Source organism: Agelaius tricolor, unplaced genomic scaffold (assembly GCF_023055355.1).
Source record: "Agelaius tricolor isolate 1412-34295 unplaced genomic scaffold, bAgeTri1.0.p SCAF_2, whole genome shotgun sequence".
NCBI classification, from domain to species: Eukaryota; Metazoa; Chordata; class Aves; order Passeriformes; family Icteridae; genus Agelaius; species Agelaius tricolor.
Genome location: NW_027269262.1, coordinates 60,924,390 through 60,936,880, shown reverse-complemented (window position 1 = coordinate 60,936,880; position 12,491 = coordinate 60,924,390). Strand labels below are relative to the sequence as shown.

Here is a 12,491-nt window from a genome sequence, read left to right as displayed (position 1 = left end):
ACAAAGCCATGAGGAATGGTTTAGTGAAACAATGTGGGAATGCATTTGGGTAAAGTGGGACCTGTTGAAATTACCAGAAATTTAAAAGATGCAATGTCACACTGAAATACCAACATTTAAAGAGGTGGCACCTACCTCAACCGACTTGCAGGTCTCTTCCAGCTGCGTGACAATCCCTTGCATTCTGTCATTGCTCCCCACCAGAACTGCAATGCCATCACTCAGCTCAGACTAGGCAGTAAGGGGAGAGCAAGCAGAAGGGTGTTAGGTGCTGTCACACTTCAGGGTGACACATCTAACAATGGGGAGCAGGGGACAAACAAGGCATACTGAGGATATCACTTCGTCTTTCCACCAGAAGTGAGAAAAATTGGAGCTTTATGTGCCCACAAGATACCTGCTTGTGTTTTGACATTTGTTTCCTCCCTCAACAGACTATGAAAACACAGATATTTTGGAATTTTTAATGGAGAAGAAACTGTGGTTTGGAAAGAGGAAAGAGCTTTGTTCTAGTAAGTTCTTCTAGATGCTTTTGTCTGAAGGCCTGTTTCAACAGGCCCTAAATATTTCCTTTGGGTTTGTTGAGGGAAAAGACTCTTGAGGGGTTGTTTGTTCAGTGTCTGGCTCTAGCCACACCACTGTGGTCTTTCGCTGAGGACTGTAGTTTTTGGCCTTGGAGTAGAGAAGAGGTGGCCCATGGACCTGGAGTGACCAATGTGTTACAGAGTCCCTGGCATGCAGGCACTGGGGCTGGGGCTGTGGTGAGTGGGGACAAGGGAAAAGGAGAAGAAGAAGGTAGAGGCTGGGCCACTGGCATGAGGGAAATGAGTGGAGGAAGAAAATAATCCCTGAGTGTGGAGATGGAGATGACTGTGAGGTATCCCTAAGAGAGACAAAGAAGCCAGTCCTAGGGAACTAGGCAACTAGGGAGGGTGATGGGGAGTGCAAGGGGCCCTTGGCACACTGCTGTAGTAACAGAGACAACGGTGTTCATGGCCTCCACAGCTCTGTACAGGCTCCTTTGAGGCCTTCACAGCTCTGTAAAGGCTCCTTTGAAGCATGCATCCTGCAGGCTCCAGGTTATGCCTCTCATCTTGGGCATGACAGCCCCTTTCCATAGGTACTCTGGAAAGGAAGACACAGCTTGCAAATCTCCATGGAAGATGAGTGATTGTGGGCATGGGTTCAGTCCAGAAAACTTCTCCTTCTTCTCCCACCTCTTTTTGATTGAAAAGGATGTTTTTAACTCCTTTCCTAAAGTAACTCCTCATTTGTAGTTTACAAGCACACATGCATCTGTGTGACGAAGTTGGAGGCTGGGATTGCAAACTTGGCCTGTCTGATTGCTTGCCCCACTGGGGCCTTCCAGAAAAATGAGCTGTTTATCTCAGGAGGATAACCCAGTGAGTCAGGTTTTAAATTAACACTGTATTAAAAATAAACAAGTCTTTTATTGGTGACAGCAAGGGCAGAAGTTGTTAGGTACATCCTGTGCTGCCAACTATTGAATATTCCTTCATTCACTTGCAGGAGGAGGTTTTTCACTTAACTTTTCTTAAAAATGGCATGCTTAAATGTAAAAGTGTCTGACAGATAACTATTTGATTTGAAATGGTCTGTTCTCTTTCCAGTTCTTAGTGTTGAAAATACCACTTGTTTGTCTCATCTAAAAGAACAGCAAAAAAGGGATTAGGAACTTGAAAGAGAAATCCTCAGCTCCATATCAAAACTGGGATAAATTGTAGTATCTTTTTGTGTGATCTCATAAATTTATTTTCCTGTGTTTCTAAACAGTTTCTACAGATTTATAGCAGCCTTTCAGTCACACACACGAGTGGCAAAGGCAACCCCAGACCCTTTTGGAAACTCGGAGGAAGGTCATGGGAATACTTTCCTGTTGATGGTCCTGTCAGTTTCTTCAAGTACTTAGAGAAACAAAAAAAATATTTACCTTCTGTTGCTGGTAAACACTTGTGAGAGGAGCAACCTGACAGTCTTTGTGGGCACCAAAGATTTTGCACAAGGAGCAGGTGGGCATTTCACAGTTCAAACAATAAATATTAATCCTCTCATCTTCGTGCTCTTCGCACATTGGCTGGTCACACTTCCTTTCAGGTCTGCAAAAGAAAATATTTGTTTAAAACAAAGATGGTGCTCATGAGTTTCTGATATCACCACTTAGAGTGTTAGCATGAAATATGGTACATTTGTATAGCAGCATAGAAGGCTGACTGAAAAGACAGAGTAGACTTAAACCTGCCCCATGGGATGACTAGAGACAATGGTACAGCTTAATGGTACAGCTTAATACAGCTCAAATGGCACAACATGATGTGATGACAAAACAGCAACATGACCTCATATGGGGATTCCTATACAAATGAGGAATGTGACTGGGAGTGTGACAGAATGCTTGCTCATATTTAAAAATTCAAATAACCTCACCAAGCCTGGACTCAGACTACTCATGTATTTTAATTAGCATGTTATCTAACATCTGTCTGAAATATGAAACATATGTAATTTCTTTCTGGTTCATCATGCAAATTGTTGTGCACTTGGCTTAATGCAGCAAAGCTATTATGGGGAAGACTGACTTTAACCAAGAGTTGAAGATACTGATGAACCTTTAGGCCCATAACTCTAAATCCCTGCTGCTGAGCTTTGTGAGGCCCTGGTCAGGACTGTCAATATCAAACAGCACTGGGTCCTTACAGCCTTTACATTAGGCCAGCAACCAAAACAAGGTGTCACACAAATTGATTTCAGCCAGGTGGCACATGTCTAACTTTACAGTGTCAAATGTTTTAGCAGTAGTTTATTCATTTGTACCCAGCAGAAAAGGCATGGGCTACACAAGTGTTCTTCTCCTTTGCTAAGCTATGAACTGTTGCCACATTATAGCTGTCTGATCTTCTCTTTACCAAAACCATTTGGCTGTATACACACAAGTCTGCACAACCTGCTATCTTAGGATAATTTAGTTGTAGCTTCTTTCAGATGAGCCACTTAGCCAACATTCCCAGTGCAAGTGACAGCTCTGGTCTGGTGTGTGTGGGCAGGGTGGTGCTTTCCTGAGCCCACACTTCAGGCTTAGCAACCTGAGCACATCTGTGGCAAACACATGAGAGTGTTAGCATATGCTACAGAAGACAGGGACCAGTAGACTGATGGAAAGAGTGTGTCTGGGATTCAAGCCTTCAAAAGCCACCACTGTTACTGTGGCAATATTAAATATTTTCAGCACAAATCATTATCCCTTTCTGCTACTGCTTAGAAAAAGAACTATGACTTACCTGTAGCAAGTGGAACAATGGCATCAAATAAATATTTTTTCATCATTAGAAACTATGGAATTTAATGGAATTACATAGGAACCTTTTTTAAAGCCTTTCTATAGAGCTCTGTAGCAAGGAGGCAACCAGCCATTCTATTAAAGCTTAAAATATATGGGAAAAAGAATTATTTTATATCATATTAGAGTAGAGATTTTCCATACCATTTGGTAGAGTGGATACGGCATTTATTTTTTAATGACAAAGTACAGATTTTCCCTTCTGAAGGGAATGGAATATGATCAGTAAGATGCATTAGAAAAAAAATCTAGCAAGAAACAAAATGTCTTACACATTTGTGGGGTTTTTTTAAATTTAAGAGTGCCCTGGGATTTAAAGGGTTCATAAAGAAAATCTGTAATCTGCCATATTATGTGATATACCAGAATAAAACAAGACAAACATTTCTGAAGAATGCCTGTATTATTTGGGTCAGATTTCCAGCATTCATTAACATAAGGCACTTTGTCAAATCAAGCATTGTTTCAATGCTAGTCAAAAGAGGTGTGTCTCCTCCATAAAAGATGCTTTACATTGTTTGCAGATTACTGCAAACAGCCCCTAATATATTCATGCCATTGTGCGCCAGTGGGAGGGCCCATGTGTGAGAGCAATACAATGAATCTCAAAGTGATTAATTAGCCTGAGATAGCAGCTCTTCCTGCAAATATTTACAAGACCAGAGCCAGAAACTACTAGAATTTTATTGGACACTGGAATGGTGCCACTTGCATGAAAGACACACTACACAGAGCAAAAAGGTGACGGTGTCAAGCAAGTTCAGCCAGCAGCAGCCAACCTTCAAAGGTGCCGCGGAGAGCTGGAAGCAACCTGGCAGAACTCCCTGAACTAGTGGGGCCCTGAAGACAGTGTCAGAAGACTAGAAATAAACAGATTTACAGTCTCCTCCCCAGGCAGTGCAAAAGGAGAGATTTTTAGCACACCACTCCTTGACTTCAGACAGAGTCCTCTAGATCTGTGTTGGGGTAGCAAAGGCTGAAACAAAACCTCTAAGTTTAAAATGGAGATTGCTTCTGAAACAGGAGATTAAAGAGTAGCTGATAGGAAAATGACTGTATGGCTTTAGCAACAGAAAAGGTTCACCACAGCTGTGCTGGTGACCAGAGAAATGTCAGGTTGCTGAAATGTCCTGATAACTTCGTGGTCTCATTCTTGGACTCTTCTTTTTGAGATGCTAAGCCTCTGTTTGACTGCCAGAGGCTTATTCTTTCCCATTGAAATTGTGTTTGGACCACACCTGAAGAACTGACTGGGTCCTGTTCTGGACTGCCCAGTACATGAAGACATTGACATACTGAAAGGAGTCCAAAAAAGGGCCCTGAAGATGATTAAGGGTCTACAGCATCTCTCCTGTGAGAAAAGGGTGAGAAAGCTGGAGCTTTCAGCCTGGATCAAAGAAGGTTAAGGGGAATCTTAACAATGACCTTGATCTTATCAATACCTTTGGTTATCTAAATACCTGAATGGAGGGTGTAATGAGGATGGAGTCAGGCACCATTCAATGCCAGGACCAGAGGCAATGGGCACAAACTGAAACATGGGAGGAACTCTCTGAAGATCAGGAAACACTTTTTTACTGTGAGAGTGACTGAGCACTGGCAGAGGTTGCCAGGAGGGTTGTGGAGTTTCCATCCTTGAAGATACTCATACACCATCTAGACATGGTCCTGGGCAACTGGCTCCAGGTGGTCCTGCTAGAGCAGCAGGTGGTTGGACCAGATGACCTCCAGAGGCTCCTTCCAATCTCAGCCACTCTGTGGCTGCAACTTGGTGAGGCAGTGCAAAGTTGCTGGACACATAAAGAAGCACACTTTAATTAAGAACATAGTAAACCCTTAGGAAAACTGCTGTTAGCATGTTTTCTGGAGGATTTTTTCAAATCCAAAAAGGCCTCTACTGAAGTGCTGAATCCAGTTATGATAGTGTTTTTACTGAGGATCCTAAGACAGGAATGGCTGTAGCCCTTTCTGTGGCATCACATCCCCTGGTGTTTGCACCTGGTCAGGGGATGGAGAGGATCTGCATGGCTCTATGAGGCACAGCCAGGTCATTAGTAAACATATGAAACTGCATTTGCCACAGGATCAATCTTGGGCATACAGTACTAATGACTGGCCTCCACCTGACTTCATGCTGCTCACCATGACCCTTTAAGTCTGGTAGTAAAGCCAGTTTTTGGTCCAGTTCACTTTCCACTTTCCACTGTCCACTCTGTCACAGCAGACAGTGTCTAAAGTCTAGATAAACAGTATCTACTGCTCTCCTCTCATGCACTGAGTTAGTCATCTCCCTGTAAAAGGCTTTCACATTGGTCATGCAGATTTCCTCTTCATAAATGTATGCTGACTATTTCTAATCACCTTCATGTCATTTATATATTTGGAAATGGTTTCCAGGAGGGTTTGCATGAAATACTTTCTAGGGATCAGTGTGCATGACTAGCCTGTAGTTCCCTTGATTCTCCTTCTTGCATTCCTTGAAGATTGGAGGAGCATTTGTTTTCTTCCAGTCCAGTCTACAGGAAACTGTACCAATTACCACAGCCTTTCAAAGATTATTGAGAGTGAACTTGCAATAAGTCAGCTCCTTCACCACTTGTAGATGCCTCCCATCAGGATGTCCAATTTTTTTTTTTTTCAATATTCTCTAACCTGATCTCCCTCCACCAAAGGTGAGTGTTCCTCACTTGAGAATTTCCCACTGGTCTCAGAGTACTATGATTCCATAAAACTCAACAGAATAGAGAAGTCTGAAGGTGAGTACACTGGCCTTTTCTACATCCTGTATTACATGAGGCCCTGCTTTGTCTAGTAGTGAACTCACAATTTCCCTAATCTTCCTTCTGCTGCTGATGCAGCCATAGAAGCTCTCATTAGCCTCCAAGTCCCTCATCATAATCAGTTCCAGGAGGACCTTGGCTTTTCTAACTTCATCTGCATGTGCTTGGGGAGTGTCTCAAAATCTTGCTGAATCACCTGTCCATCTTCTTTTTGCTTCTTTTTTAATGTGTTTTAGGCTTTGCTTTTTTTTTAATCAGGAGCTCCCTCTTAATCAACAGTGGTGTTTTGGCACCATTGCTTGAGTTCCTGTATATGGAAATAGACCATTTTGACCTTGGAGGAAGGTGGTCCTTGAAAATCAGCCACAGTGATGGACTCTCTGAAAAGCCCACCAATACCCAGGGTAGAAATCAGTATTGAAAACTGAGAAGGCTGTAGAAGTTCATGTGGACATAAGGATTCCTGGATCTCTGTTACACTGCTATCATGGATGCCCAGCCCAAGAAAACTATTGGTGCAGATGAGCTTGGGGCTTTGTCTTGTGGGGAGTTGGAGAAGATCCAGATGATCCCACTCCTCATCTCCTTCACTGCATAGATTGTGCGGCTCCTCCTCTCTTGGTGACCTCTGGTCAGGGAGCAAATTTCCCTGGCCCAGCCTGTTTGAGATCCCCAGACGCCCCTGCAACCTGGCCTGGAGAGACACATCCTGCCTTGGGAGTTTGGGCTAAGACCTTGGAGGTGTCAGGGACAGACATTTCTGGTGGTGCTGGCTATGGGGCCCTGCAGGACATCAGCACCATCACAGAGCCCATGTAGGCTGTTCTCAGCACAGCCTAGTCCCTGCTGCACACTCTGCTCCACCTGTGCTGGGGGCTGCAGGGACAGCCTGTTCCTCAGGCTCTCCCTGGTAAGTGCAAGGCAGAAAGAGTGCTCGACCCTCCCTGATCAAGATTCAGCAGGTAACAAAGCCCAAAGCACCTTTTGATCTGGAATAGCCAGCTGAGATCATTAGAACCTGCTAGATTTCACAAAAAGTCACAGCCTCCTGTTGCTACCCTTTCCTGGTGACAGCAGGGATCCTGATGTTCCTCAGATAGTTTAGGTGATCAGCAGCCTACAGGTTTTCAAAGACTGGTTTAATATTTAGCCAACTCAGTTTCCACTGTTTTCAGTCCTTTGCTGTCTTTTAAAGCTTTTTGCAAACCACCTCCTGCTAAAGAATTCTTCCGTTGTGTTACTAACGCATTCTAAATTGGGCAACAGGCTATGCTGCCATCAGCTGGAATTGGATGAGCAGTGGGATAAAAGACCATATGATGTGATACTTAGTAATAGGAGGGGCTGCATATGAGGGCTTAGGTGGACTCTCCCAACCTCAGTCCAGCTCCTGCCCCAGTTTTTATTTTAAAAAAAACCCAATTCCTTAATTCAAATAGAAAGTCCAATTACAAAATAATAAAATAAAATAAAACAACCAAACCTTTTGAAATAAGCTAGTCAAATCTTGCTCCCTTGCTCACTTTACTCTCCCTTTACTCTAAGTTCATGTGAAATGCAGATGGGAGCTGGCCTCATTCTGGCATATGCAGTTATAGGAAATTATACCCACAGGAGAACTTGGAAGAGGTTCCTGAATAGGAAGAGGTTCCTGTGTGGAAATCACACGTGCTGCCAGTTTGAAGGGCTGTCTTGGGAAGAACAAGGAGGTAGAGATCACCTTTCTTCCTATGTATCTCTGCCAGACCCCAGTTGTCACGATGGAAGAGACTGGTATAAAAGGAAGAAGTGGGGAAGACTTGATTTCCCTTTTTGCTTTCAGTGGGACAGCACTGGGAGAAGCCATGAAAGATCTGCTCACACTCTCAGGGGAGCCCAAGGAATGTTAGGCAGAGGGAGATAAGCAGCTGAGGCCCACAAAGGGCCGAATAGTTGAGATAATGCTGCTATGCATTGCTGCTACTATGTAGCCCTGACAATGACTTTCATTCTAAGGACATACATGAAGGTAAAATAAGCACCTTAACAGATTAAATAAACAAATCTTTTGAACAAATATATAAGCAAATCTATGTTTTTGTGGTTTTTTCCTGTTCTCCTGTTTTATTCATCATGCGTTTTACTTTTGTGGATTTTTTTAAAAATCTTTTAAATCTATTCTTACATTTCTACTTAACTGTATTTTGTTCCAATTCTCCATGAACTACACAGGAAAGAGGACCTGCCCTTTTTTTTTGTTTTGTTGTTTTTTGGGGTTTTTTTGTTTAATACAACTGTGAGCTGAAAAAAAAAGCAAAACCAAGGAAGACATGAGGCCACACATGTCCAGCTTATTTGATCAATAGCAAAGTCCACCCTTGCAGCTTTGTTGATTCATTTCCTCCGAGATTTTCCTGACTAAAATAATGTTTGAGTATCAATGACACACACGGGGGTAGCTGACCTTTACTTGGCACGGAGCGCAAAGGGCAGCAGAAAGGACAATTTTAAGCCAACTTTGTGCTCTCCAGTGCTTTGGAGCTCCAACCTATGCCCAGCTGCCACAGTCCTCAGAGAGATTCAAGCAGCTGAGAGTAGCCAAAGCCATGTCAGGCTCTAAAGCATTCTCTCTGCTGGTGACTGACCTCCTCTGCTGAAGGAAGAGTCCTCAGCCATCCCAGGGATTGGGTTCTGTTGGTTGTGTCCACCTGCACCAGTGATGCCATCTCTCTGTCCCTGGGAAGTCCAGCTCCTTGTTGTGGTGGGATCAGAAGACTGTCAGGGAGCATGGCCAGGATTACACCTTCCAGGTGAACAAAACACCTTGCCATACAGAACCAACTCTAAGGATCCATGCTGGTGACAAAAAACAGCTTCCCTGGGTGAGAGCTCCTTGCTTGGAGGTCTGGGGCCAGGTTAACTCCATCATAGAATCACAGAATTATAGAATGGTTGGGGCTGGAAAGGACCTGACAGATCTTGTAGTTCCAATGCCTCTACTTTGGGCAGGGACACCTTTCACGAGCCCAGGTTGTGTGAAGCCCCATCCCTCCTGGCCTTGAACGCTGCCAGGGATGGGGCATCTGCAACCTCTCTGTGCAACTGTGGCAGTGCCTCACCACCCTCATAGTGAAGAATTTCTATATCTAATCTAAACCTACTGTCTTTCAGTTGAAAGCCTTGTCCCACCACTTCATGCCCTTGTCAAAAGTCCCTCTCCAGCTCTCTTGTAGGCCCCCTTTAGGTACTGGAAGGTGCTCTAAGCCCTCCCCAGAGCCTTCTCTTCTCCAGGTTGAACAAATTCAACTCTTTCAGAGGAGAGATGCCCCAGCCCTCTCAGCACCTTTGTACTCCTCCTCTCGACTCACTCCATCAGGTCCATGTCTTTCTTGTGCTAAGGACTCCAGAGCTGGATGCAGTATTCCAAGTGGGGTCTCATAAGAGCAAAGTAGAGGAAGAGGATTGTCTTCTTTACCTTCCCCCCAGCTAAGTTCTCCACAGTGGTACCATGAATCTTACCCATCCCAAGGAAACAAAGATGAGAACACATTTTTTCTGTTTCAGGATCCATTACACATCAAATGCAAGAAATTACCATTCAGGAGTAATCTTACTTTTTAGAATTGACCTATTTCTCTGCCCTGAGGTCTTGATTCTTGTGCACAGCCACACAGCTCTGAAATGTTTACCGCTCTTCCTTCTCTCTCATGGACTCATAAATAAGACTTGATTTCATAAGTTCACATCCCAAACTGACAGGAATGGAGATATTTTTAACAGAATCTTCATTTGGCATTATGACATAGAGTACCTCCTGTGGGAAATTCAGTTTTCTTTCTGTTTACACTGTCTGTATCTCAGGATTTTCCAATAAGATTTGAAATCCTTTCCCTTCTTTAGCATGAGAACGCACAAATAATTATCTGAACTGTTTTTGCAATAAATTGTGTTAACCAAGGTACTTTTTCCTTAATCATGTTAGTAGCTGTGCTGACCTCAAGGGCCTTGCTTGCACGGGTAAGTGTTGCTCATGTGAATAAATATGGCCCAATCCTCTGCTGTGAGTGGAAGCAGGGAAGCTCAGCATCTATTTGGACACAGTTTTCTGTCCACAGTGAGAGCTGACTTCATGGTGCAGCAGACAGTGAGGCATGGCAGCACAATCCCTTTTTGCTTTTCCAAGAGACAAAGTGACTAAATCAACCTCATGCATGTCCTCTGAAGGACACGCATTCCCCTGTTACCTTGTGGACTCCTGCTTGTAGATATCGATGATGTTCTCCACCAGCAGGTTCCTCTGCAGCCCGTAGACGCCGTGTCGGTCCAGGACCACCTCGTGCCTGCAGGAGGGGCAGCGGAAGCGGCCCCCCGACGCCACAGTCGTTCCTCCCCTGGTCGGCAGGTAGGGGTTGGAGGCCTGTTCTCGCCGAGCAGCACAAGGAGAGGAAGGTACGGCTGTGAAAAACCATGAAAGCCTCTTCCAAAAGCACCAAATGGTAGGAAACCATTTGTCACTATGCCCAATGAGAGGGTAATTCCGACATGTCACCCCTGGGAAAGCACCTGGTGGCTGCTGGGCGAGGGGCCAGTCCCTCAGCTCATGCTCGGCCGTGTCACCACAGCCAACAGGTGGCACTTTCACCTGCTGGGACCTCAGCCCTGGCACCCAGATACATCAACTTTGGCCTGAAATCACTCCCCCCAGCCCTGTCTCACCAACTGTTAAAACTGATCTACCAAAACATGTAAAAAATGTTCTTTCCCATTCATTCCAGCCAGTCCTGCTTGGGAAGCAGAGCTGTCTGTGGGAAGAAGCCTACCTGGAAGATGTCACTGGCACACTTCCGACAGAGGTTGTGCTGGCAGGGCAGGATGACCACTGGCTTGGTGAACATCTCCAAACAGATGGGGCAGATCAGCTGTTTCTCCAGGTTATCCATAGTTTGCTGCTCTTTGGAGAACGACTTGTAGCTCAGGGAGGTGCTCATCCCTAGCTTTTCCCAGGGCATACGCTCAGGGCCACGGCCTTGTGAAGAGGTTTTGGGGTTAATTTCCCCTGAGATAAGTCCAAGGCTGTCTGTGATCAGAGGCTCTCTGTGCTGCTCGGGCCGGAGGACATTGTTTGAGCAGGGGCCGAGCAGAGCCGGGGCTGTTTTTAGCAGCGCTGCGTCACAAGCTGCCGTCCTGCCGTGCCCATATATGCGCGTGAGAGCAGGACAGGCTGGGACAGGTGACAGCTGCCGGGGAGGGGGGAGAGGCCCTGGCTCTCCTCACTCACACATGGCAGCCTTCACCCCTTGATGAGTTGTGGGAGTGATAAGCAAAGGCCATCTGCTCCCTTCCCTTATCTTTGCGGGTCAATGGAGATTGAAGGGCTTGCCCAGCTTGTGCAGCCACATCCTGCAGCCTAACAGACATTCTGTTGTCAGTGAGCAGCCACTGAGGCAGGATGTAATTTTGCCATGTGTTTTGGGGGGCTCCAGGATCCTACCTTTCCAAGGTGTGAAGTACATGTGGTTACTGGAGAGGACAATAGGAGCGATGGCTGCTCTGGAGCTTGAACACTTCAGGGTGGAAACATCTTGCCACCTTAAAAACCAGACTGTCAGACAATTCAGACTTGTTGTGCATTATAACATCTGTATTGCCTCACCCTTCTCATGAGACTGAAAGTAGAATAAAAGTTTTTAAAAAGCCTCTCAGTTGCCCCATCTCTGGGTCAGAAAAGGGTATAATCCAACACCAGACAAACAAAATTGCCCACCTATAACTGTGCTTGAGTTTGTTCTTGTAAGATTTTGGTCTCAGGAGCTATAACATAAAAATCCAACGTGACTTTGTGCCATTTGTGCACATTAACTCCATGGGCAGGTTAAATATGCATGAAAAACATTTGAATCTCCCGATGAGGAAAGAAACAGAAGAAATACAGTGTGAAAGGCTTTCATTTGTGCTGCTAGAGAATAGGTACTAATTGTATATGCTCTCTCTCTGATAGTTAGTTTGATTCAAATATATTTTAGTTTTGGGCACTGCTGTGTTTATATCTGTTTATTAGACACTGATATCCCTTTCAGCTTGGCACTTGTTCCAGAGTTATTTTTAAAATGACAATTTCCCAGATAATTTGTGACATGTGATGCCTGATCTTAAGGGAAAGCCATCTGTGCTTCTAGTTGCCAATAATTTATCACACAACTGTACAAGCAATAAATATCTCATCTTCAAATTTAAGCCAAAGTCCCCACATTAATGTATGAAATCACTTTGCCACCTTACTGTACATGTATTCAGAATATTTCCTTCTCTTTCAGTCAATAACTATAATACTTTCTCCATTCAGTGTCTTGTAGAAACCTTTAATGTTTATTCAGCCT

At 44.5% G+C, this 12,491-nt stretch overlaps 1 protein-coding gene across 1 annotated transcript in view; it reads right to left on the bottom strand.

Moving 5' to 3' along the window:
- Positions 1-12,065, bottom strand: part of TRIM55 (tripartite motif containing 55) — a 36,716-nt gene extending 24,651 nt beyond the window's left edge. The window contains exons 1-4 of the mRNA XM_071449196.1: positions 10,935-12,065; positions 10,359-10,531; positions 1,952-2,117; positions 136-231 (exon numbers count right to left, since the gene is read on the bottom strand). Coding sequence (XP_071305297.1) covers positions 136-231; positions 1,952-2,117; positions 10,359-10,531; positions 10,935-11,123 — 624 coding nt within the window. The 5' untranslated portion in view covers positions 11,124-12,065. The remainder of the gene's footprint in view (positions 1-135; positions 232-1,951; positions 2,118-10,358; positions 10,532-10,934) is intronic.
- Positions 12,066-12,491: the final 426 nt, after the last annotated feature.